This window comes from Aspergillus karnatakaensis (genome assembly GCF_047715665.1).
Source record: "Aspergillus karnatakaensis strain CBS 102800 unplaced genomic scaffold BJY04scaffold_15, whole genome shotgun sequence".
Taxonomy (NCBI): Eukaryota; Fungi; Ascomycota; class Eurotiomycetes; order Eurotiales; family Aspergillaceae; genus Aspergillus; species Aspergillus karnatakaensis.
In genome coordinates this window covers 243,059-267,799 of record NW_027395727.1, presented here as the reverse complement: position 1 = coordinate 267,799, position 24,741 = coordinate 243,059, and the positions used below count along the sequence as shown (strand labels likewise).

Here is a 24,741-nt window from a genome sequence, read left to right as displayed (position 1 = left end):
TTCAATTCTCCCGAGACCTTGTTAGTATTTGCTTCATTCGAGGGTCAAGAACAAAGGAGGTGGCAATGGTACTCCGTACTGTAAGGTGAATCAGTGTCTGGATGAAAACTTGGTGGGACTATTGAGCTGAAGCATGCACATGAACGCGGATGACTTCGTAGAACTTGGACTAGCTGGTCATTTGAGACTCCGCGGTGATCTCTCGGATCGAGAACTGTGTGGAGTCTGAAGTTTGAACCTCTCATGCGCACATTCGTATGCGACGATCAAGGGAGGGAAAGGGTAAAGAACAGAGAGGAAAAGAATCGCACACTGAAACCCAAGCCAGAGGCTTTTAAGAGAAGTGCAGAAAGTTACATTTGAGTAATGCTGCTCTAGGCTCTACATCATCATCAACAAATGGGATGTATTGTGTAAGGGCAAGGTCATGAGGAATCTAGATATGCATCGGGCTGTCGAAGCTGCACGGGGCGATATCACTCGCCCACATAAGGCTCATCCTCTTTGTACACATCGTACTTGTACTGGCTGCCCGTATGGTCCGACCTTAATCCAGCCTGCCCCTGTCCATAGACCTTCTCTCGAGCTGTTAGTCCCTCCTGTGGCGCCTCGGAGTAGATGCCTCTTCGTCGAAGTTCTGGAACCAAAAGATCCACAACGTCTTCGAAAGTACCCGGGGTGGTGACATATGCGAGGTTGAACCCATCCAGATCAGCCTCCCGAACCCATCGTTCCAGCTCATCTGCTACTTTGTCTGGTGTGCCGATAGCAACAGGGCCCAGTCCACCGATGGCGGCCTTTTCCGCAACAACACGAGGAGTCCAGCGTGGCACATCCTCAGTTGTGGTGGTGAAGCTGTCGAGGATGCTGGTGACCTTGTTAGCTTCAAGAGAATCCGCGGCTGTGATGTCTTGATCAAGAGGGATTCGAGAGATATCGATTCCTGTCCATCCACTAAACAAGACCAGTCCTCCAATAATGGAGGCATGCTTCTTTGCTTCCTCATACTTGGCTTGGGCCTCTTCATCTGTGCGTCCAAGAATCGGGGTGAAAGTCGCAAAGAACTTGATCGACTGGGGGTCACGGCCTTGTTCTGCAGCTTGCTTGCGGATAGCAGCAATCTTAGGAGCAAGAACAGCCGGGGAATGGCTGGAGACAAAGATACCCTCGGCGTGGGAGGCAGCGAACTCTGAACCTGCTGCCGATGTGCCTGCCTGGAACAAGAAAGGTGTTCGTTGTGGCGAGGGGTCGACAATATGGCGCGTGTTGATGGTGAAGTACTTTCCTTTATGGTTTATCTGACGAACCTTCTCAGGGTCTACATAGGAGTCTGTCTCAGGGTTAGGAGAGACTGCATCTGGCGCCCATGATCCTTCCCAGAGCCTAGCACAAGTTAGCAAGAATCACCGATTTGTACGATCGAACTTCATACTTATACAATACGCGGAGATACTCATCCGCTTGACGGTACCGCTCATCATGCTCAATTGGGTTTTCCAGTCCAATAGCCTTGAAAGCAGCCTTTTTCCATGAGGTTACAATGTTCCATCCGATTCGACCGTCCGTAAGATGATCCAGCGTCGAAAAACGCTTTGCCAGAAGGAATGGTGGCTCAAACGATGTAGAGGCAGTGATTGCAAATGCAAGATTCTTAGTCACTGCTGCCATCGCCGAGATAGGCTAGCCATTGTCAGCTCAGGGTGTATAGACCTAGGGCACGAGCGACATACGATCGTCGGATCTGTGACAGGCCATTGAGCTGCACGTCTTATGCAGTCATCCAGCTTTCCTTCGTAGGTATCGTACCCTCCATAGGTGTCAGCCAAGAATAGAGCATTGATTCCACCCCGTTCAAGCAGCTTTGCAAGTTCAACCCAGTAGGCCAGCTTTCGCTTCATGGCGGACTTGTCGCTGGGATCCTACAGTCAAGATCAGCTCGGACCTTAACATGCTGGGATGGCTTGCCAATGCACGCCACTAACCTTCCATTGTCCGGGACTTAGATGTCCCGGAACAGACATATCAAAGGCATTGAGGATGATTTTCTTCTTGGCTTGTCCGTTTTGCTGGCCATTCTGGCTGCCTGTATTCTCGGAACCGCTCATTGTGACCTAATTTGTTGGCAAGAACTAATGAAGAGCGAATGGCCCTGTCGTATCTTTTAACCTCCAAGAATTCAGTTGCATGCTGGGAGTGTTAGCCCCGCGATATATCGCCATCGCTTCCCCTCATCGCGCAACGGCTGCTCCAACAGCTCGGCGGCGGCCTGTGAGGATATCTTATCAATTCGCCATCAACCCCGCATGAATCGCAATCAGAGACTTAGTCCCGAGTACTGTCGACCTTGGAGGTTAATGTTTTATAAGTAGACCAGTAAGGTTGAAGGGCGAGAAGGTGTCAGGTGGAGAAGTAGGGAATTTCACCATCAAGGGCCCTATTGCGTGACAATCGATTAGGCCAGGGAATCTACTGTATAAGATCTATGAAGCTCCGGGATCCGGAGAGGCTAACTCGGCCGATAGACACGTCTCTGCTAATAACAATCCACCCTAGCGTACTATTGCGCATGATGCCATCCCCATCAACCCAAGGTGGCTTTACTTGGCCCGACAGTTACGACAGCATTTGATTCTGGATCCCGCGCATCGTCTGAGTCGCTCGCATTCGCCGCTGCTCCTACCTTTTCTCGTTTGCTAAATGGCCCAATTAGCTTTATTGGAGACAAATGATTCGGACATACTTACTCCTGGCGTGCAATAAAGTACTTGATGACATGCGCTAATGCGATCAAGCATATGGCATTTCCAAGGACGAAAGAATAGCCCTTCGTAAACCGCGGACCCTCCACAGTCTTAAACACCAAAAGCGGCGTCCAAGCAGTTGTGGACTGCGCAACGGTGTTGAGAATGATCAATGTGATCGAGCGCTCTACCGGTGAATAGCGGAGTTGTTCGTTCACCCAGCCATAGAGTACACTAGACATTGACACGGCAGAGTAAGTCGTTATAAAAGCAAACCAAAGCGCTGACTCGGGTACATCCCAGGTTACTAGAATGATCAGGCCGATAATGTTCCATATGTGAGCGACGGTGATAGCCCACGCAGGGCCCAGGATCAAATCAGACGCGAAGCAGATGAAGAGGGTATAGAAGATTCCCAGGGCGGGTGAAATGGCACCAAGTTCGTTTAAGCGTGAAGTCGAATACCTGTTAAGCGACTTCAACCAGAGTAGATACCCTCCAGTTGACGTGTTGATTGAGCCATTCCAGAAAAAGATGTCGAGTAAGAGCAAGGCCCAGAATTTCCAGTTTCGAAGGACGTTGATCAGAGACCGCAGCGTCCACTTGCCTTGGAACGTATGACCTGCTCGCTCAAGACGGGACTTGGCAATAGCAATGTCCTTGTCATTGACAACTAGCCTGTTAGGTCGATCAGGTGTCCCTGGGAGAATAAAGTAACCCAAAACTCCTATAGGAATAGTGATGACTGCGCAGACGATGTACATCCACCGCCATCCTGCTAGACCATGAACTCCGTCAAGTCTTGCAGAAGTGCCTGCCTGGATGAGACTCGCTGTGAGTGTACCAAGGGTAAGGCCAACGTAGAAACATCCTCCCCTGCGGGCAATCTCATCACCGCGGTACCAGGCGCCTAGAGATATTAGCACATGCATGCTATTTCTCAGTTGGAAAGTAATTCACCAAAGATATAGTGCATTCCCGGAAAAAAAGCAGCCTCAAACCATCCAACCATGAAGCGATAGGCCATCAACTCTCCGTATGAAGTGACACGATATTGCAGTAGTGTGAAAACACCCCACATGATATCCAAGAAAGGAATCACCCATGACATTGGAAACCGAGTGAAAACCCATGCTGCCGGTAGTTGACCTACGACTGCGCCGACAGTATACATGGTTTGCAGTTGAACGAGTTCGTTTCCATGAAGATTCAAATCCTCGCGGAGGCCGGAGACGTATGCATTGTCTATAACCGTGTTAATCGAGAAGCCATGCCACAAAACACGAAGAGTATCTAGGCATGTCACATACTGATATTTGCCTGGTCCACATATTTGACCCAATACGCCAGGAATGCGTAGGGAACGATCAAGGCGTCGAGTTTCAAGATAAGTTTTCGCTCTTCTTTGGTATCCTGGTCTGCGAACCACTTGATGTGATACCACTTCGAACGGTCCCGCACGGTAGACATGTTGGTCGCTGCTCCTCAAAGCAATGAGCAGATATTGCGGCGGTCTGTGCCATCATGCAGATTTATATCGTAGAGTCGCTTGAAGGTGCCACTGCTTGGCCCTATTGCGCAAGACTAGGCGGCCGACCGCTGTCTCAGTTTTCTATCAGCCATCGTGGAGTTTTTTTTCCGCGGCTTCTGCATTGCATGCCGATCAAAGGTCTCGACTGCGGATTCGATGTGAAGGGAAATAATTGACGCGTTGAGACGCTCTGTGGCCAAGGATCGTGTCAGGAGGTGGAGGTAAGGCGTGCTCGGTCTGGTTTCTGACACTTGCATGAATCCGCGGCCATGATTGCTTGACGTGTTATCTGATGTCGGCTTTCGGCGTTATCTCTAGAGTCGCGAAGGAGCATTTAGAACCTCGTTCAACTCGGTAGTACAGGGTTTGTCACATACAATATACCTTGAATATCGGGTTTTTAGCTTGAGGGAATGATATGAGAGAATTATTGAGAGAACTGTTGAGCCTCAGCGAGGTAGGCAAGATACTGTAGGCTGCAACAAAGATTTGAGGAAGTGTATTCACTTGTAAACACTTGTAAAACACTTTTGTTTGTGGGACAGCGAGCTGGCCTCCCTCCATCAGGCACCTATGGCCTGCCAAGCCAAAAACTGTGAGTTAACAGACCATTCTCTTCTTGTTTCACTAACTAATCTTTAGACTCACTGTCTCTCAAGTGCACCTATGGATCCCGGTGTCTGAAGGTCGGAAATACGGAAGTAGCAGCTCCCTTCGGCGTGCCGACGACCACTGCCGGGCTTGCAAGTGCCCAATCGCGATATCCTCACTGGATTTCTTGAGCGTCCTCGAGCTTCAGTTCCGTCATATTTCCGACTCCATGCTACTGTTCATTCAAACCTTCATCGCGCACGGTCGCCTCGACGGAAATCTGCAACGGAGTTGATATACCACAAAAGAAAAAACCATGGATCTTTCACGCCACACAAAATGTTTAAAGAGACGCATCCTCCCCTTGACTTCTCAAATTTGAGCTTGTTTGAACGTGTCTTACTACATACTCCGCAGACCCCATAATACCCGACAATGGCAATCACCACGCATGAGCCTACGCCCATGCCTACGCCCAAGGTGGCCCGCGCAATCGTCTCTCACGGCCCCTACAATACCGGTGGTTGGAAGCTAGAGCCCGTCACCCTCCGCTTGCCCCGGGAGGGTGAGCTCCTGGTTGAGATCATTGCGTCGGGGATCTGCCAGACGGACCTGCACTTTGCCGGCATAGAGCGCGGATACGGGGTGGCTTACCCGAGGGTAATGGGGCATGAAGGTAGGTACCCCGTCTGTCCTCTGTCCCCTAATCCCTTCCCCATCCGCACCCGGAAAAACCCAAGCAACGTGTATGGGTGGCTGACATGCGGAATCAATGACAGGCGCTGGCTACGTCCGCCAGGTCGGTGCGGGAGTTACCGCCGCGCGTGTGAACGATCCAGTTCTACTCTCATTTGCGTCTTGTCAAGGCTGTGGCTGCTGCACGCGCGGGCACCCAGCGCACTGCGAGACCTATGACCCTATTAACTTCGAGGCCAGGGAGTCGAACCGGATTTTCGCGGCCACAGGGGATAAGGGACAGGACGGGGCGGATACCGAACCGACCATATACGGGCAGTTCTTTGGACAGTCGAGCTTTGCCAGCTTCACGATCGTACGGGCGGAGAGCGTTGTCAATATGGCCGGGCTTGTTGAAAGCAGGCAGGAGCTGCAGATGCTTGCGCCGCTGGGGTGCGGGGTGCAGACGGGATTGGGGGCAGTGGTTCATGCTGCAAGAGCAGGCCCTGAGGATACAGTTGCCGTGCTGGGGCTGGGAGGTGTGGGGTTGAGTGCTGTGATGGGGGCTAGGCTTGCTGGGGTGTAAGCGGGTGATTGGAATTGCGCGAAACGAGGCGCGGCTGAGGGCTGCATTGGAGTGTGGAGCTACGCATGTTGTCAAAATTGAGGCTGGAGAGGGAGCGAGGCGATTACTGCAGCTGTACGAGCGATTAATGGCGGGGCGGGCGTGGATATCGTGCTGGAGACGACCGGGGCAGTTGGGTTGGTGCGGGAGGCGGTGCGAATGGCGGGGAATAAGGGACGAATTGTGCAGTTAGGGGTTGCGCCGGAGGGAGCGGTGGTTGAGCTGCCGATTCATGAGATGATGGGGAGTGGGAAGGTCTTTATGGGGGTGGTCGAGGGGGATGTTGTACCGCAGGAGTTTATACCGAGGATGGTGGACTGGGTCAAAACAGGGGCTTTGCCGCTGGAGATTATGGTGAAGTTTTATCCGGCGGAGGAGTATGAGGTTGCTATTAGCGACATGCTTGCGGGGAGGACCACCATGCCGGTTATTGTATGGTAACTTAGACTTCTAGACTGTAGGGTCTAAAGGTATACTTTAGCTCTCTCTCTCATCTTCAAGGCAACGTTTCAAACTAATCAATTCCAGTGGGTTATGCTAGATATCAAATCACAGCCAGATTTGTCCAATGTAGCTTGATTATTTATTGATTCGATTCGATTACCATCTGATAGTCTTTGTTGGGAAGTACTCATCGATGAGCTCGAGATAGTAGGGCTTATGTAAATATAATAAATTAGCACATTGGGAGCTTTTGCATAACATCCAGAAAGCTGGCAATTCTTACCTTCAACTTCTCAGGATCCGGAACGCTATCACTCTTGCTGTACAAGTCGTACGGGTTGAATGCCCTTACAGCCTCAAGCATCTTCTTATCATGATCGTTCATCAACTCAAGGTATGCCCCCTCCCGGTGCCACGGATAGAATGAATGATACCTGATTAATGCCAAGCCCTCATCGGGAATTGTAGACTGGTCTTTCACGATATGATAAAGGTATTCGTCGTGACCCCATGACAACATCACATTCTCCAACCCGCAGCCAGGAGAGTAGATCCCAAACTTGGTGTCATAAATCTTGTTACCATGATCCTCATTGCTCTTGAAAGACTCCCGGCCGTAGATAATTCTGTCGTCGAAGGCACAACCGACAGGGAAGGTATCACCCACAACATCCCATTGCCCTTCCGCTCCGAAGAAGAACAGGAGCTTTCCGAGATCATGAATCAAACCAACAAGTTGCATCCAGCGAGGCTTACCGTCCTTGCGGAGCGCCTCAGCAGTCTGGAGCAAGTGGGACATTTGACTTTCAGAGGTATCGGGGTCACATTCATCAATGAAGGTGTTCAGCTTCTCCATGGCCTCCCAGACTCCCATATGTGCTCGAGCTTTATACTTGAAGTCGTTGCGTGCTTTGAGGTTAAAGGCCACGGTTTGAAGAGTATGCTGCTGAGTATAGAAGTTCTTGACGCGATCACAAGCATCTTCGAACTGACGGAAGGTGGTCTTGTCTTTCTCCTTGTCGAACTCGGACTCGTTGTAAAGGTCTTTCTTTTCAAGGTTCGCTTTCAAGATGTTGACGGTGTCGATGTCATCGGACACCGCCTCGATGTTGGGGTTTGTCTGAATTATTGGCGCTACCATCGTGAGGAAAAGGGAGGCACCGGCATAGAAGGGTGTTGATGAATGCTTTCGCTCCCCGATATTCACCAGCTCTATATACCTTTATTCCTCGAGAGGTGGCAGAGATTGCCGGATACCATATCCCATATGGTATGCTTCATTGACGACGGAGAGCCAAGTGCCACGGTGTTGTGTTTCCGGTGTTCATGGACTCTGATCCCATCTTGCCACCGCGCAAACTGATTGTAAGTGTGGGACCTGAGATTTAATAAGGAAAGCGAATTCCGCGTCTAGCGATTGCGACTGAAGGCCACTGAAGATAGATGAGCATCGGCCGAATCAACGTTCTGGAGCCACGTAACTGTTCATTGGCAGAGTTGCTTATGAAGGTGTCAAAGGGGCTCTGTGCTTCGACCACTGGGAAGTGCTTGTGAGCATAGTTAACAGAAACAAATTGATGCTATTGCAAGTTTGTTCGTGGTAATGAGCCCACTGTAACTGAGAGGTTACCCAAAAGGGAGATAGGCATGATGGATTTTGATTGTGGGAGAAGTATCATAGAAAGAAAGGTAGGTTAAATGCTCTAAACACCACCGCAAGATCCATCTCCACGGTCTTGGCCTCAGATTACCTGGGAGGCAAAGATAAGCCTGACTCGCTGACTTCAAAACAGTTTACTGGCTGGAGAAGGTGATACTCTAAGAGAATTGTTGGGAACATACACACACAGCAAGACTATGTTCGCTCTATTTTACCCCGGTATCATTACTAAAGCCTCAGATACCTGGTCTTGTTGTCCCTATCCTTGCTGCAATGACTTTCGGGCAGCCAATGCTACCAGGTTGTTTGGATGTGACTTACCGAACTACTAGTACCTATACTTTGACCAAGGTGAGCGGTGCACAGGAGCTACATCTTGTAATCTTCCAAGGTGAATTGGTATCTACCACTGCCGAAGGAATTCATTCTAATTCGTGGGAAAATAAGGTACACGAAGATCTTCGCCATATAGATCCTCATGCCAAACTGCCAATCGGATTTAACTTATTGGGGTTGTAGTCAAGGTCATTGATATTACTCGGAGAACAAAGTGCGAGATGTCTACAGACAGCTTTGAATAATTCCGAAAGCTAATGTTCTTTCAAAAGCCGAGCAGGAACGGAAGTTAGAGACGCGGACCTCGGGATGATACCTAGAGGGCCGAGTTGAGATGCCTTGACTCTCGAGAACAGCCATTCTTGGTAAAATGCTCCTTGCCCCGGCCTAATTTCTAATGGGTTGATAAGGAGTCTCATTGCATAGGTATTCGGTCTGTCATCCCAAGAGCATGTACAAGCTCATTTAGATTTGTAATGTAAGAAAAGATAACTACCTACGTCAAGCGCCATAGTCTAACATTGAATACCCTCGTCATCAAAAACAATCTTTTCCCCACTGATCAAGCTTCGCTGCAAGGCCTGACCAATAGTCACGGCCTTAACTGAGCTTTGAAGACTAATTGGGATGGACTTATTATCCAAGCAGCAAGCCGTGAATTCCTGCGCCTCTGTGACAAAAGCCTCCCGAAACCGCTCATAATAATGCTGTGGAAGCTCACGCCTCGCGCCAAGGGAGTCATGGATCTCGACGTGGTTCTTTCGTCCCTGCATATTAACCCTCAAGGAGCCTCTTTCGCAGATCATTTCTGTTGTATCTTCCTGGCCGGCCGCCATCATGCGAGAACAGTATAGCGCGGCAATTTTCCCACCGTGATACTCAATGGTGGCAATAGCATTGTCCCTGTCCCCGCTTGCTTCAAGTCCGTGATGAACGGCTGTGACTCCAACGGCCTGTAGATTTTTGATCCGGGCATCTTCACCGAAGAACCAAAGCATGAGGTCGATATCGTGGATAGAGCAATCGACGAAGATACCGCCGCTTGTTTTGGCATAATCGACAAAGAATCCCGATTCGTCGAGTAGATCGGCTGTTTGTGAGCGGAACAAGATCGGCCGGCCGTGCTCTCCGCTTGCCATCCTTTCGTGGGCTTCGCGGTAAGAGGCATCGAAGCGGCGGGAGAAACCACACATTACTTTTTGGTCCGGGTGGAGTTGGACTGATTTGGTATACGCATCGAGAACGGATTGAGCCTAGCCGGGGGGCATCAGGTTAGCACGTTGATCCCGTTTCTAGGTAAACGACTTACAATCTTCACATCAATGCTCAGAGGCTTCTCGCACAGCACATGGAGACCCTTCTCAATGGCCTTTAGTGTCTGCTCTGCGTGGACGGCGGTGACACTTGCGACGACCACAGCATCCAGGTTCTCCTTCTCGAGCATCTCATCGAAATCGCTGTAAATAGCGACGTCTTCGAGGTTATCTGCTCCCCATTTTCGTTCTGATTCGTCAGGCGTACTGGCCGCAACAACGTGTGCGCGAGAGGTGAAGGTGTGGAAGTTCGTTGCGTGGCGCTTGCCTGCCTAATGTTAGATCACCTTCTGAGGTTCTGCAATAGTGCATACCCATCCGGCCAAGGCCAGCAATTCCGACACGGAGCTTGTGAGTGGGCATGGCTCGACGAGTGATACACAGGTTGCTGGTAGTAATTGAAGAGGAGGTAAACAAATGGCAGACTGGGAGGACGGGCTCGTAATAAGTACGTCCGTCGGAGATAGAATATCGGACATCATCGTCGAGAGCACACAGGGTACTATCGGTGCTTGAAATCCGAGTGTTTCTCTGAGCTGTACAAAAGCCGCTGCATTAGCATTGGAATGCACGTTGTACACGGTGGCCTCGGAAATATAACCCCTCGGATTCTTCGAAAACCTGTACTTCATTTAATCTTCTATTCTAGATATTAACCTTTGCTGCTCCCTAGTATTCTCTTCGTCCTAGGTCAAGCTAACATGTACTGTACCACTCAATTGCAATTCGAATCGTCTGCGTCTCCACCACAGTTGGTCTTTCTCTAGACCCTCTTGATTCAAGTAATAACTTCGCAGTGCTCAGCTTCAGCACCATCCTTTGCGGCTTGCAATCCAAGACCAGCTGGATTCCCTGTGCGGGCAATTTGATACGCCTCCGACCAGCTAATGTTTTTGCCGGCATCGTGTTTGATCTCAAACAGCCGATCGACCTGTTCCAAAGACAGCTTGGCCGTCTCGACATAGAAATACCAGATGAGCGGAATGAAGCAGAAATTGAAAATTGCATAGAGCATGTAGTACTTCCATCCAATAGTCTCGATACCCGTCGGAGTAGCAACAACCACAACATAGACAAACAGCCAGTTGACTGTAGTGGCAAAAGAAGTACCGATGTTTCGCATCTTCTGCGAATTGATTTCCGCCGGGTACATGTATGGAATCGAGAGGAGGGACATGCCGTAAAAGACGTAGTACATGAAAATGAACACGACGGCGAGGATAGACATGCCTTTGTTGTCTGGGCCGCCATAGCGTAACCCGACAGCAACAAGCGCGAAACAGATGCTACTAGCAGTGACACCCATCAACATCAATTTCTTCCGGCCGAAGCGGTCGATGAGAAGAGCGGCGACAGCGCCCCAGAACATTAGTGACATGGAGTCGCACGCTGAAAGAATCAAGGCCAGGCGATTACTCAAACCAACGGATCTTGTCAACACAATTGGGAGATAGTAAGCGATGACGTTCGTGCCGCCAACTTGTTGCATGAAAGGAGTCCCTGCCCCAAGGAGCATCCTGCGGAGTGTTTGTTGTTTGCTGTGTCTGGCGAGTATCTCCTTCAGTGGGATGGACTGCTGGACTTCTGCTTCATGATGGATTGTAGCGGCGAGACCTTGTATCTCTTCGACAACTTCTGGATCATCGATTGGTTTGTCAAGTAGTCGAGAAAGGGTGTCTTGAGCCTCGCTAGTCTGGTGCTTCATAGCAAGCCAACGGGGCGACTCGGGAATGAAAATAACGCAGGATATGGTAACGAGTGCAAAAAAGCATTGGAAGGCTAGAGGAAATCTCCAGCTGATAGCTGTGTTCGGCAGGTAGGTGAAACCAAAGTTCATCCACTAGGCATACGGTTAGTACTAACGTACAGGGCGCATACATGGTAGGGGCCACTCACATTACTGATAACAATCCCAAAAATATTGAGCACTAGCTGTAAAACAATGAGTTTTCCACGCTCATGTGCCCTCGCAGTCTCCGATTGCAGAACCGGGCACGCTATAGTGTTCATGCCGTTGCCCACGCCGGCAACAATACGACCAACGATCATTGGAGCGAGGGAGTATGCGGCTGTTTGCAAGATGGCGCCGACGATCAAAATACAACATCCAGTCAGAATGCATCGCCGTCGTCCAAGCTTGTCACCGTAATACATCGACACTAAACAACCTATAATGCAGCCAATGTCATAGGTGGCAACGATCTGACCCTGGCTGGCGGTGTCCGGATAGCCGAAGGTTCGGAGGAAGTGCTCGTTATCCAACAAACCACCAAAAACACCCTGGTCGTAGCCGAAGAGTAAAAAGCCAGCACCGCATGCTGCGGTAATGCTTAGCTGAAGAGGTCTGCCTCTAGTGTTTTGGAGGAGCATGTTTCAAGAGATAAGAGAACAGAGAAAGCGAGTTGATGAATATTGAGGATCGGATCAAGTCGGCAGAGGACCTCTATATAGAAACAAGGTTATTAATTGACGGCAACTGATAGGGGAAAGACATACCCCGTTCAGTCTGGGGTAGCTATGGTGCGGCAGATCTGGGGAACCCTCGCTGACCATCCCGATCCCCACAAATCTCGCGCCTAGTCTCGGTGACCATTCTCCGAAATGGCTCTCGGAGGCTGTTGGAGGCCGGGATTACCCCCGATTGGCAAAGTAACGAGCGCACGAGTGTGCTTTGAAGGTATGGTGATGACATTGAGGTGGAAGCCCGTGCCTCCACGATTGGAGCTCATTTTGGGATTTGGAAAGGGACTGGAGAAGGTTCATGATCGGTGAATACCGTAGGTACGGTCGAGTGACCTCTCTAGCGAAGACGAAAAGTAGGTGCTGAGCAGGACGCTTAGTGGAGAGACCATGCAGGTGCGCTTTCATCTCAGGTTTCCTGTCTGTCATAATAATGGATGGGGGTGTTGGGTGAAAGGACTGGAACCTTGTGAACTTGGAACTTGGTCCTCTGCAGACTCAAGCAAGTGACTCCACTGCAACCTCTTTCCCCCACCCCACACCCCGTCCCTCTCTTCTTCCAGCTCCTTTTGACATTGTTCTTTTCGGTTCTTTCCCCATTCTCAAGTGTTGCAAGGGACAGAAGAATACTCACATTTTGAGACCACAAGCATTCTCAAGCGAGCAGCATTCGGGCTGTTGCCAGATTGAAAAAATGCCTACACCCAAAACCTTCAGCAAAAGGAGGCATACCACCATGGCCTGTGTGTCTTGTCGCGAGAGCAAGGTCAAGGTAAGTGAATCTTAGTCAAACTATAACACTGCAGGCTAATAAAATGCAAGTGTGATGGCGCAGAACCGGCGTGCTCAAATTGCGCTCATAGAAATCGCGAATGTCGCTATCAGGCTGTTGACAAAAGAAAGTGAGGATCGACTTGTGCTCTGGCTTGAATAGGGCTTACCGGTTTGATTTAGACTTCCTCTACGTGTTGCGATCGAGTTGCTTTCCAACAGAGTTGACCAACTTTGCCATTTCATTCGAGACCACGGCCTGCAACCACCACCAATGTCGCAAGAGAGGGATGTGGCCTTAGGAAAGGTTTTAGAGATATTAGGACTTGCTGAAATAAACTCATCTCTGACACAGCAGGCCCCTCGTGAGTCTACACGGTCGATAGACGAAATCAAGAGCACGCTTCCAGAACTAGCGGATCTTGGTCCTCGCCCGACACATGGCCTGCAAATGCCCGAAGTCCAACGACATCCCGAACATGCCCCTGATGCCCAACAAGGTAACCCCGACCAAGCTCTAAGGACGGATGATCTGCCTAATACAGGGCATGATAGAGTCCCTGATATGCCGGCATACAATGATTTAGCTGGAATTCAGCTGAACACTGGTCATGGTGGTTGGGACCGGCACCTGGGCACCGACAATGGCCTTTTACCGATTTCTCCATATGTCCAGAACTATCTCAACTCCTCTTCGCCCGGTGATCCGTTATGCACCGCAACTGAAGGAATGCCCGAACATGAGTTTAAGATCGCCGATGATGATCAAACGCTGGTGGACGAACTTAGTAGCCCGGAAGACATAGAAGGACTTATCGATGAGCTTTCCGACCGAGTTGGTACTTTGCGGGTTGAGCCGGGGGGACAAACTCACTTCTACGGTCCGACTTCGACATTTAATCTTGCCGACATGCTCATGGCAGCCAACTCTAAGACCCAGCATACCGCTCAAAGCGACGCTCTGGAATGTCTAAACCGTCTAGGGGCCAACAAGATAGTCCCTCCTGCCCTCGAAGAGCACTTGGTTAACCTATATTTCTGTTGGCAAGACCCGTCGTTTCATGTGGTAGTCCGGAGGACGTACGAAGAAGCCAGGGCAAAGCGTTATGTAGGGGAGGACACTTCGCATTACTCAGAGTCTCTCCGAAATGCAATGTTAGAATCCATCTTCGCTTGGCTTGGAATATCGTCATATACTAATACATTGATAGGTGTGCCCTAGGGGCTTCATTCGAGACACGCTACCACCAGAGCTTCGTGACGTTTCCAAAATCTCTTGTTGAATTTTTTGGTGATCGTGCAAAGGCTCTACTTGAAGTTGAACTAGACAACCCTTGTGTTGCGACTGTTCAAGCCCTGATCATTCTAAGCAACCTCGAGGTTGGAAGCGGAAGGGAAGCCCGAGGATGGCTTTACAGCGGTAATTCTCCCGATCTGGAATTGAATGATCTCTACTCATGCTACTAGGGATGGCTATTCGGCTCGCTTTTAACCTCGCCTTACACCTTGACATGTCTTCCTACGCTTCAAAGGGCCTTGTTACGGTGACAGACGCGAATCTGCGTCGAACAGTTTTCTGGGCTGCTTTCATCACTGACAGGTAGTGTTCATACTCCTTGAAGTATATCACGCTAACATGATTCAAGCCAACTGGGTTTCCATCTCGGCAGACCATTCCGCACGCATATGGATGATGTTACCGTCGGAAAGCCTAACCTTAATGCTGACCAGCGCGATTCCAACATGTGGTTTCCATACGTTTCACCAAACTTTCTGCAGTCAGAATGTGGCGTACCGGATTGCATGGACGCTGTGTGTGAAGAGCAGGTTACCCTCTGCGAGATCATGGCCCCATGTGGTTACTTCCTGTGAGACTTAGCTCATCCCAAGACCCTTACTTAGAAGTGTCTAACAAGACATAGTTACGGCACGTCGAACATATCAAAAGAAGTCCTTCAGCAATTGAACGAGAAAGTCGTTGCGAAGCTCCTCAATTGGAAGGCGAAACTCCCTTCAACTCTCCAGATCCATCTTGGCGACCAAACAACTCCATACGTACCACAAGTTCTTTTACTCCAGTAAGCCAAAAAAATCCTCCATGATAAGCAAATACTGACGCCTAGAAGCATGCAATACTACCAAAACATAATCTACGCCCACCGTCCCTGGATGTCCAAATCCCATCTCCAACCACAACCTCCACAAGGCCCGGGCCATCGCCACGCCCGCGAAATGTGCATCCAATCCGCAATCGCAATCGCCAAGATTCTGACCATGTACGAGACCCGTTACACACTTCGACGAATCCATACAAAGGCAGTGGCAGTAACATCCTCCGCTGTGCTTCTCTTGCTTTTTGCGGCCGTGACGCAGTATCGATCCGCCGAACACGATAATATTGCAGGACATCTGAGTACATGTTTCCGGGCGCTAGACGAGTATGCAATCTCGTGGCCGAGTGCGAGTAGAGCGAAGGATTTGCTCTTGAGATTGCAGCGAAGATGGGAGATCAGGACGAGAGCTAATAGAAGGTGTCTACATACGGAGGATGCAGTTTTTTCTACGACGAAGCTAGTATCGACGCCGATTGACCTGCACGGCAGCGGTTCGAAGGAATACGGTGCGCCATACCAGGAGCATGGACAGCCACAGGAACTGAATCTCGACACTGATATAGACTGGATGCTCCTGCCCGATGGACAGTCACCATCCGAGAATCGTGCCGCAGATCTCTACTCGTTACTGTCGAGTACTGCTACTATACACCTAGAGCGCGGAAGTCTATGAGTTTTTAACGGATACTGCTAGCGTAAGGCGCAAGGCTGCTTGCCAATACTTACATGCTAACATTTGTGGCTTTCTCTATCGGTTTCCATCCACGCTTCAGCCAGACCTCGGCGCAGAAGCAGGGCTGGGTGGTACCTCACCAGTAAACCACTCACTGGGCTCATCTCCAAGCTCAAACTCTAATGTGCCTCCCCGAGCGAAGATGTCATCCCACTCCAACCAATTATTTTTCCAGTTCTTTCCGTTCACCTTCAAGCTCTGAACGTAGATGCTGCTGTCGCCGTTGCCGTCACCTCCAGAACTTGTGACACGCAGCGTCTTACCTCCGCCGAGGTCAATGGACAGAGACTCAAACCAAGGAGAGTGGATAAGGAAGGTGGTCTGTCCCGTGACCGGGTACAACCCAATCATGTTCCAGAGGAGCCATGTCTGCATAGCACCAGCATCGCTATTTCCTGGAAGTCCGGTCACACCAGTGTGGTAGTACTTCTTGGCTACATAACGGGACTGGGCGACTGAGACGTCCTGTCGGTTGAGGTAGTTGTATAGGTAAGGAACGTTGAACATGCTACTTTGACATCAGCAACTGTCTCGTTATCGCAAGGCGATGCGAGGAAACTTGAAGGGACTTACGGTTCGTTGGTGGGATCGAAGATGATCCCGCTGGAACCACTTGCACCTTCGGTAAACATCGTGTTCAAGCGTTCGAGCATGGTATCCTCTCCACCGGCCAACTCAATAATATGCTGCATATCATGTATACTTGTCAAAGAATATGCCCAAGAGTTTGCCTGGTAGTATGGATCCGCCCAATATCCACTGTTGTGCACCGGATCCGTCTCAACAAAGCCGTCTGCGTCTCGGGGTACAACGAAGCCAGAAAACCCAAGGGACGTCTGATCTGGGTTCCAGTGGTTCTCCCAGTTTCTTGAACGATTCAGGTACTTCACCGCGTCTTCTTCAATTCCAAGGCCAGATGCGACCTGATACAGACCAAAGTCGTTACAGGCATATTCGACGGCTCGGCTGACAGCGCGAGAGAACTGAGGAGTAATGTATCCTAGTTCAATCCAGTCTGGAAGCGCTCCTCTTCCTTCCTTGGTCGACGAATCTGGGGCCATGGAATCGACAGGCGAGTTAGGCGGGGTGACTTCGGCATCGGTCACCATTGCCTGATATCCGTCCTCCCAGTTAACAGCGCCGCGCACGCCCTTGACATAAGCGTCAGCGAGGACATTATCAGCGTTTGAGCCACCCTGAGTGCGACCGTTGTAATTTGAGGACCGCCCATCAGGCAAGAAGCCGTCAAATCGCCAGATGTCGATCAGCGAGCGAATCTGCTCCTCGTACGCGACCGGCTGCAGGACTTGCATGAGCGCTGTTGAGCAACGGAAAGTGTCCTAAAGTGATGTTAGAGGATGACCGTCCAATGTGAAAGTGGAGAGATTACTGACCCAAAAGGTAAAGATATCCTGGTAGTATGGCTCATCCGACTCCCAGCCTGGGTTTTCACCAGTCTGGTTGGTGGGAATAAGATGCATAAAGTAAAGAGACGAGTACAAAAGAGAGAGAGTCGTCTCATTCGTGTTTGTTGTTGTTACCTTGGAGAAAACGGTGTCATCCCATTCTGTCTGGGCGTCCCTGGCAACATCTTCGAGAGGAGTCTCAGCTGGAATCTCATTTCGCACATGCTGACAGGCTTTGCTCGAGGAGATCCACGAGATACCCACTCGAGAGACGACGTTTTTATCCTCAAAAGAGAACAATCCACCCACGCGTGTTGTACTGGTTGATGAACTTGCGGATCCGCTTTCTTGATGGACGCTCCCATCTTCATCGGTACCAGTGTACGTGCGATTGCTCAGGATATCGTTATCAAAATAGCCACCTGCGCAAATGTTAACTTCATGAAAAGAAGGCAGAACAATTTCCGTGCAGCATACAGAAAAAGATCGTCCAATCAGGCGACCTATTCCACCCGTTGTCATAAACACCATAACCCTCATAATGGCCGTCGGGAAAGACTGTGAAGTTGCCACCCTTGTATCCCTGGCTGAGCCCCTGGCCACGAAATGAGGGAAGGACATGGGAGACGTCAACCAAGACATGGTTCTTCTCCGAGCCGCTGGGGAACTCGTAACGAAAAATCCCAGCATGAGCAGTGGCACTCAGCTCCACGACCACTCCATCTCCGGTGCGCGCTCTGTAGTAACCTACTGCCGCCTCGTCCGACCCGTTACGGGGAACGGTAATGTTCGACAGAGGGTCCGTTATGTTGCCGACGAGAGGTAGCTGCGCGACAGTGCCATACTTCGGCGCACCGCCAGTTCCTTGCTCGTGCATCAAACTAAAGCCGGAGAATTCACCTGTGGGCAGATACCCCGAGTATGCATCTGTGGTGCCGCTGAGTAAATCTGGGCCAAGCTTGACCATACCGAATGGCCGCGCAACACCGGGGAAGTTGTTGCCGCCACCCTCTGTTCCCATACTTGTGGATGGTTAGCTGCGATACACACAGAGCTGTCCGGGAAGATGAACTCACAACAGATTGACATGCGACGCGCGATCCGCAGCCTCGACGACCGTCTGGATCTGCGAGAACCTTAAGAGGGACAACCCCCAGGAATTGTGCTTCATAATGGAAGAAGCACCGAACAATCGATTCAATCTCGAACCGAATCGTCTAGAGACTGGTATCTCATGAAGCACTAGCAGGAAAAGATCTCACAAAAGAGCGACCATAATAAAAAGTGTGCATTCAACAATCAACAACTAAACAACCCCGCGCGCGGGGACAGTGATATAAGAAAATACCCCTCCGAGCTCTATGAACGAATGCGCCCCCAACGTCCAAGGTTGGAGACAAATTAAGACAAGAAACGAGAGACTGGACAAGAAAAACGAATGGACAGCGCAAAGGGTCGAGTCAACCAGTGCATCCTCGAGTCAGGTCCCCGTGGGCTTGATCAGGCCATGTGATCTTGAGGAGGAGCGCACATGCTGGGCTCACGGGTCGATGTATGGAATCATCATTGGGTCAGAAAGATGGAGGAATCGGCTCCAAGGCCGGCAGCGGTGGGTTTTGAGGGAGTGAAGATATGGACAGGGAGGGGATCAGCGGTGCTTAATCTCCCCTATTTTTCGGCGAAATATGCATGGTGTATCAGCCTAGGTGCAGCAAGGGGGTGTTTGCTCAGGAGGAAGGGGCTCCCGGCCTATTGATCCTCGCCATCAATAGCGGCTCTATCTTGTGCAACAAACCCTCCCTTTCTCCCCTGAATCTTCAATTGGGATAAATAATCATGGTATTTCCCCCCTTCAACTTTGCAATAATATTCTTGATTGACATTGACCCTGAACCAGACCCTGATCCATCCGTACTATCATGCGGGCTGCAGCCGTGGATTGGCATGCTCCGCCAGCCAATTAGAGATGGATGATGTGCACATGGCCTTTCCACGAAGTTTAATTACTGTAAGTTACCAGGAACTAGCATTAAAATGGCATTACCTGCGTCGATCTTGAGGGCTGTGAATGGCTGAAAGTCGTGATTTCGTCTCTCCGTACAGCGTTGATGCTTGGGTCTCTCTCGACCGACAGACACTCAGTCGGTACTCATCACGACAACTCCATCCCCCTCTCAAACAATGCAGCCGCTTTCAACACCGTTTCATCATGCCACCTTCTTCCAATAATTTGCATACCTATGGGCAACCTCTCTTTGCCGTCCTCACTCTGACCAAAACCACAAGGAACGCTCATCGCTGGATGCCCAGTGACATTGAAGGGACATGTGTTATACGAGTGTCCCACGGCCGCCTTGACGCGGTCCATCACGGAAGGTTCCTGGCTATCAAGGTATGGACACTTGAATGAAACAGTTGGAACTGTAGGTGTAATCAAAACATCCACACCATCTGCTCCTGCATCCTCCAAGACGGCATCGTATGCCGCCCGTAGGGCATATACAGCCCTATGCCCGGCTGCATCGGCACTAGGCCCGAACTTCTCCTTCAGATATGCCGCGCAGAAAATCAGACTCATTATTGTCGGATTTGTCTTCGACATCTGCTCGTACATCGCCTGATCGGGCGGCCATTTTAAGTCCATATGAGATGGGCTCCAGGTAAGGTATCCCGGTGTCTCGCCAGAGACTGCGAAGTCGCCCATTGTTTTGCGTGTCGCTGCGGTCCAGATAAGTGGGCCGCGGTGATGCATTGGGATGGAGATCTCCTTTACGATCGCGCCGGCTGAAGAAAAGGCTTGTTTTGCGGCTTGCAGCACGGTGTCGCGGACCTGCGGGGAGAGACCGGGGGCGGCGTATGACTCAAGAAGGAGGCCAATGCGGAGCGGGCGAGGCTCAGCAGCAGGGGGTGCCTGAAAGCTCTCACGGAACGCCTTCAGAATCCCCGGGTAATTCTTAACCTGCTCTCGCTTTGGCGTATCAGGCGTCATCCGCGCATCTAGCCCATCATAACCTGCCATAACCTGCAACATAACCGCAATGTCATCCAACTTCGTTGCCATTGGCCCAAGATGGTCAATCATCGGAGCAATTCCCATGGCCCCTGTATACGGAATGAGCCCGTGCGTGGCTTTCAGGCCATAGACCCCATTGTAGGCCGCCGGCAATCGAATACTCCCACCTTGGTCTCCTCCTACCGCAAGCTCAACGGTAGGCACGCCATTGGAATCTGTCTCGGGAAGCACACCTTGCTCGCGCATAGCAGTAGCTCCTAACAGCGCCCCACACCCACTACTACTTCCACCAGCTGTATACCCTGGCTCTTTAGCCCAGGGATTATTTACAATGCCCGTAGCAGAAGTAAAACTGGTCGGCGCAGCTGAATAAGCTTCACACACAGCCGTTCCCTTAACCACGGCTCCAGCCTGCAAGAGCCTTGAAACAACAACAGCATCAATATCTGAGTTCACATAGCCGCCCGTCTTGGAAACCTGAGCGGAAAGAACACCCAGTGTTGTCGGTAATCCACCAACACAGACATTATCCTTGATTGCGACAGTCCGACCCTTTAACAGGTCAGACGTCGGAGCCATAGCTTGAAGGTTACAGACATGACTCCATGCATTCAGGGGATTCTCCTCGGCGGTAGGGCGCACGAATGTTCGGGGCTCAACAGTGTCGACAGGCTTGAGAACAGGCGGGATTTCCTCGGAGTACTCAGCGACAGAGTTATAAACCGCATCCGCAGATTGGAGAAGGAGGAGATATGCTGATTCTTCCTCTGGATTGATCTTGATATCGAAGCGAGAGGCGATGGCTTGCAGGTCTGTTCCAGTGACGGTGGAGACTGCGTCGGGGGAGAGGGTGATTGTAGACATTTTGCAGTAGCCGGTAGCGGACAGGAGTATGTAAGAATATTGCCTGCGATCTACGAAGTTGGAGAAGAGGGAATATATACTTGTAGATATCCTTATCTCCAAGCTATCTTGGCCTAAATAGGAAGTTGGGGTAACTTGCCTAGAAGGGCACTGATAACGGAATTAAGGCACGCCGCTTGTTGCGCCGCGGCGAACACTCGCTCGGCTCCGACCCCTCAAGAGCACTGACAACGTTCTAATTGATATTGTTGGGCTACTATTCATCATGGCTCATAACGTAAATAACATCAATTGCCCATGACTAATCCAAGTATCCAGCACAAAGCTACGTTGGACATGCAAACCGAAATAGAGAAATGAAAGGTATATGCATAATCACAAACATTGTCACCATCAAATGAAAACCACGCTAGATATCAATGTTGTTCATAGCTCAACATATCTTGAATGAAGATAGAATGGTCTACAATCGTCTAAAATTAGCCAAGATTTTCGCCAAATCAGAGACTCCTGAGCCACCTGTGATAGCCTGTGGTGAATATCGGGTGTTCATCCGACAAAGTTGGTAGCAACTCTGAACCTCATCTGGCACAGGCTGGTTCGCGGCGCGAAGCGCCGCCATCAATCGTTCAAAGTATGTTTGCGCTTGCTGGTAATTTCTTCCTTGAAAGTACATCTTGGCAAGGAGTCCCAATATTGTTATGACGTCTGGGGCTCCGGGACCCTGGAGTCGCTCCACCCAACTGAGATACCGCTGTAACCAGGGAAGAGCCTGTGAGAGGTTTGCTTCCTGGTTTTGGATATAAGGGTTATATCCGAATTGAGTATTCGAGCCGCGCATAGCGGCCATTATACCCATCGTGCCAACAATGCTCATCGTCTCCGGGTGTTCCATTCCGAGGTATTCTTCTGCAGTGGTGAGAGCACGCCGAAAAGTCTCTTGCGAGGTGGCGCTCCGATCTGGGTCAAGTGCTTGCATGGCTGCACTCATCCACATGCCTCGGATGGTGAGCGGGTGGTGTGGGCCGAGCCGGTCTTTGAGTTCTTGAGCAACGGAGTCGACTGCATCACCCTGTGGGTCGGAGCCAGTGTAGTGCCTGAGCATTATTTCGTCTGTGCTGCTCAGCCGTTGGGAAAGTGCTTGCTCAGCTGTGTCAAGGACGGTTGCAAAGTAAAGGATGTGATTCTTTCCCAGGAGTCGGCCGACGCTTTCACTGTACGTGACCATGGCCTGACTGGCCTCAGCCCGTCGGTTCATATGTCCGTAGGCGGAGGCGACTCGCCGGCGCGTTGCGAGCGTATCTAAATGGTCGTCGCCAATTGTCATCTGTTGGCGGGCTAATACATTGGCGCATATGGACTCCCCTTCTTCATGCTTGCCTTGGCGGAACACGATCTCGCCAATCAAACTCTCAGACTTCATCGCCAGTTCATGTCGCTTGCCGAGCACCCGCTGGGAATTGTTGCACACCCAATCACCCCATTCCTTTGCCTTTAGGAGGCATCCAGCACTGAGCTCAATGTCTGCCAGATAGTAGCCCGCTAGCAACGTGCTGTAGTGGTCCTGACCTAAAGATCGATGGTGTTCTTGGAAGAGAGGATATTGAACCCTTCTCGCATCATCCCATTTCCACTCATTCATATATTTAGCTACTTGGATTGACCTTGGGTCGTTATCGGCGGGATGAAACAAAGCCCCAATTACTTGGGTCTGAGACGGATCTGGCGTTAGAGGAGGCCCATAAGGCATGCTGCTATTGGTATGCATGCGCGGTGGAAGGGGTGGACCAGGATTTGGCGATGCCGCTGGTTTGGGTACGAATCCCCTCTCCGCGAGCAGGACCTGATCTGCAATCTGCTTGATATTCCCTTTAATCATCTTGTACATGGCCCCTCGACTGCTGACTTTGCACATTTGTGAGTGATCTGCGTCGAGCTTCAAGCGAGTCTCACGCTGCCCTGGTAATCCGAGAATGGCGGACTCTTCATCGACGACAAGCTGTAAAAGTTAGAGACTGTGAATGGACACTGGGCGTCGTTGAGTCCTCACATGACTTATAGAGGCAGGACCGCTACCCCCTAGAAAGACCTCTTTCCCTTCGATGAAACTGACAACCTGGTAGTCTTCTAGTTGTTGTTTGAACCTGGCTGACATTTGTCGGGTAAACAAAGAGTTCTCTTCTAAAGATTGTAGTAGGTCGTTCTTGGCGTGGCCTTTGGAAATGAACTTCGCAACGTTTGCTGCGATCTTTCCCAACTCAGCACCTTTGGCTCCTCGATGCGGAGTGCCGAAGAAGACTAGACCCGAAGTGTCGGTGCGAATAGAGGTGTATTTCCGGTCTTCATGTGCATTGAGTAATGCCTGTTAAAGTAAGATTGCTTTCGATGTTGTGTAGCTTTAGAGGATATACCTGTTTCACCACCAAACCTCCTAGACTGTGGCAAATCCATATTATCTTCGGAGCTCGCGCGGCCTAACACAGTTGAATATCTCCCAAGAGGAGGAACTTTGATGAACGTACCATAGACTCCTGGCGCTCAATGTCCAACAAATTCAATAGAGTGTCGGCATGATCGCGAATGCTTGCAGTGGACATAGTCCTGGAATCGGTGACGGTCGAGTTATAGCCATAGACAAACACACGGGTATTGGGGATGTCTCGGGGCAAATAGTCTCGAGGCCAGAATGTGCCGTTCTCATGGGTCCATGTTGAGAAAGCATGGTCCGGACGTGCGCGAGGATTCAGGCCATGAACGAAGACGAAGCTATACGATGGACCATATATTAGCAACAGGACGCATTTCACGGTGGGTAGAGAGACTGACTCGATCAGTGGAGAATCTGCGGGGGTGTAGACCTCCTCAAGGAAGGGAAACTCGAGATGCGCAGTGGCCTAGGCTCTTAGTGTGGGTTCATAAGGATAGCAGTGGGTCAGCACGCACCATCTGGAGATGAGGTGACTCTTCCTAGGGTGCGGTAGAGATGAAATGGGATCAGTACTGAGGAAGAATCACTCAGCGCCGATGAGAGGAGACTCATCTTCAGCCGCGAAGGCCACTATCATGTGATGAGCGAGGCTGTTTCGAGGGGCAAAGCGAGGTATGTTGCCAATCGCTTGACGCAGCCCGTTAGTGAGACTTGTGATCAAGCTTAGGGATGCAGAATCGACAAAAGCAGTAAGAAGAGGCGAGGACCTATCGGGTTTCAGTGTGAAATGCAGACTGTGGTGGAAGTCAAGGTCTCATTGGATCAAATGATTAGTCCCCTGTCCGCTCCCGCGTAGCGCTGATTCTAAGAAGAAAAACAAGTTCATCCGAGGGCAGCAAGGCAGGGCCAGACTGCCAGATGGGTGTGGTGTGGCGGAACGTGGAGGATGCAGGTTTAATTGCGGTCTAAGGTTGTCTTGTCGCTTATGCAATGCCCAGGACCCAGGTGCATGACTGGACAGTGGCAGTGGCAGGGC

General features: G+C 50.6%; 10 protein-coding genes across 10 annotated transcripts; 2 read left to right on the top strand and 8 right to left on the bottom strand.

Annotated features, from left to right (window-relative positions):
• Positions 1-283: 283 nt before the first annotated feature.
• Positions 284-2,422, bottom strand: BJY04DRAFT_28443 (xenobiotic compound monooxygenase, DszA family). Its single transcript, XM_073720066.1, has 4 exons — positions 1,983-2,422; positions 1,731-1,919; positions 1,433-1,680; positions 284-1,383 (listed from the first exon to the last, which is right to left on the bottom strand). Exons 1-4 carry the CDS (start codon positions 2,103-2,105, stop codon positions 477-479), a joined length of 1,467 nt encoding a protein of 488 aa, XP_073573055.1. The 5' UTR covers positions 2,106-2,422; the 3' UTR covers positions 284-476.
• Positions 2,423-2,581: 159 nt separating this feature from the next.
• Positions 2,582-4,211, bottom strand: BJY04DRAFT_216541 (putative MFS transporter Seo1; the record flags this gene model as incomplete). The annotated part of the gene is made up of 4 exons (XM_073715794.1): positions 2,582-2,693; positions 2,745-3,651; positions 3,702-3,986; positions 4,052-4,211. The coding sequence occupies 4 exons, from the start codon at positions 4,209-4,211 to the stop codon at positions 2,582-2,584; spliced, it is 1,464 nt and encodes a 487-aa protein (XP_073573054.1).
• A 1,087-nt stretch (positions 4,212-5,298) lies between these two features.
• Positions 5,299-6,604, top strand: BJY04DRAFT_216540 (alcohol dehydrogenase; the record flags this gene model as incomplete). Its single annotated transcript, XM_073715793.1, has 3 exons — positions 5,299-5,539; positions 5,643-6,120; positions 6,214-6,604. 3 exons carry the CDS (start codon positions 5,299-5,301, stop codon positions 6,602-6,604), a joined length of 1,110 nt encoding a protein of 369 aa, XP_073573053.1.
• Positions 6,605-6,753: 149 nt separating this feature from the next.
• BJY04DRAFT_226688 (inositol oxygenase) lies at positions 6,754-7,748 on the bottom strand (the record flags this gene model as incomplete). The annotated part of the gene is made up of 2 exons (XM_073718474.1): positions 6,754-6,820; positions 6,891-7,748. The coding sequence occupies 2 exons, from the start codon at positions 7,746-7,748 to the stop codon at positions 6,764-6,766; spliced, it is 915 nt and encodes a 304-aa protein (XP_073573052.1). The 3' UTR covers positions 6,754-6,763.
• Positions 7,749-9,118: 1,370 nt separating this feature from the next.
• On the bottom strand, positions 9,119-10,279 carry BJY04DRAFT_216538 (uncharacterized protein; the record flags this gene model as incomplete). The annotated part of the gene is made up of 3 exons (XM_073715792.1): positions 9,119-9,856; positions 9,913-10,184; positions 10,231-10,279. The coding sequence occupies 3 exons, from the start codon at positions 10,277-10,279 to the stop codon at positions 9,119-9,121; spliced, it is 1,059 nt and encodes a 352-aa protein (XP_073573051.1).
• A 329-nt stretch (positions 10,280-10,608) lies between these two features.
• Positions 10,609-12,286, bottom strand: BJY04DRAFT_226686 (general substrate transporter; the record flags this gene model as incomplete). The annotated part of the gene is made up of 2 exons (XM_073718473.1): positions 10,609-11,756; positions 11,813-12,286. 2 exons carry the CDS (start codon positions 12,284-12,286, stop codon positions 10,695-10,697), a joined length of 1,536 nt encoding a protein of 511 aa, XP_073573050.1. The 3' UTR covers positions 10,609-10,694.
• Positions 12,287-13,070: 784 nt separating this feature from the next.
• Positions 13,071-15,934, top strand: BJY04DRAFT_206531 (transcription factor domain-containing protein; the record flags this gene model as incomplete). The annotated part of the gene is made up of 8 exons (XM_073713723.1): positions 13,071-13,148; positions 13,199-13,278; positions 13,331-14,302; positions 14,359-14,567; positions 14,615-14,747; positions 14,794-15,015; positions 15,070-15,225; positions 15,274-15,934. 8 exons carry the CDS (start codon positions 13,071-13,073, stop codon positions 15,932-15,934), a joined length of 2,511 nt encoding a protein of 836 aa, XP_073573049.1.
• A 34-nt stretch (positions 15,935-15,968) lies between these two features.
• Positions 15,969-18,571, bottom strand: BJY04DRAFT_226680 (alpha-1,2-mannosidase family protein; the record flags this gene model as incomplete). The annotated part of the gene is made up of 5 exons (XM_073718472.1): positions 15,969-16,502; positions 16,568-17,334; positions 17,389-17,822; positions 17,878-18,422; positions 18,477-18,571. The coding sequence occupies 5 exons, from the start codon at positions 18,569-18,571 to the stop codon at positions 16,031-16,033; spliced, it is 2,313 nt and encodes a 770-aa protein (XP_073573048.1). The 3' UTR covers positions 15,969-16,030.
• A 981-nt stretch (positions 18,572-19,552) lies between these two features.
• BJY04DRAFT_226678 (amidase signature domain-containing protein) lies at positions 19,553-21,277 on the bottom strand (the record flags this gene model as incomplete). The annotated part of the gene is made up of 1 exon (XM_073718471.1): positions 19,553-21,277. One exon carries the CDS (start codon positions 21,275-21,277, stop codon positions 19,553-19,555), a length of 1,725 nt encoding a protein of 574 aa, XP_073573047.1.
• Positions 21,278-21,509: 232 nt separating this feature from the next.
• On the bottom strand, positions 21,510-24,625 carry BJY04DRAFT_185084 (LipA and NB-ARC domain protein). The gene is made up of 6 exons (XM_073710720.1): positions 24,221-24,625; positions 24,104-24,171; positions 23,800-24,043; positions 23,689-23,751; positions 23,328-23,639; positions 21,510-23,276 (listed from the first exon to the last, which is right to left on the bottom strand). The coding sequence occupies exons 1-6, from the start codon at positions 24,221-24,223 to the stop codon at positions 21,741-21,743; spliced, it is 2,226 nt and encodes a 741-aa protein (XP_073573046.1). The 5' UTR covers positions 24,224-24,625; the 3' UTR covers positions 21,510-21,740.
• Positions 24,626-24,741: the final 116 nt, after the last annotated feature.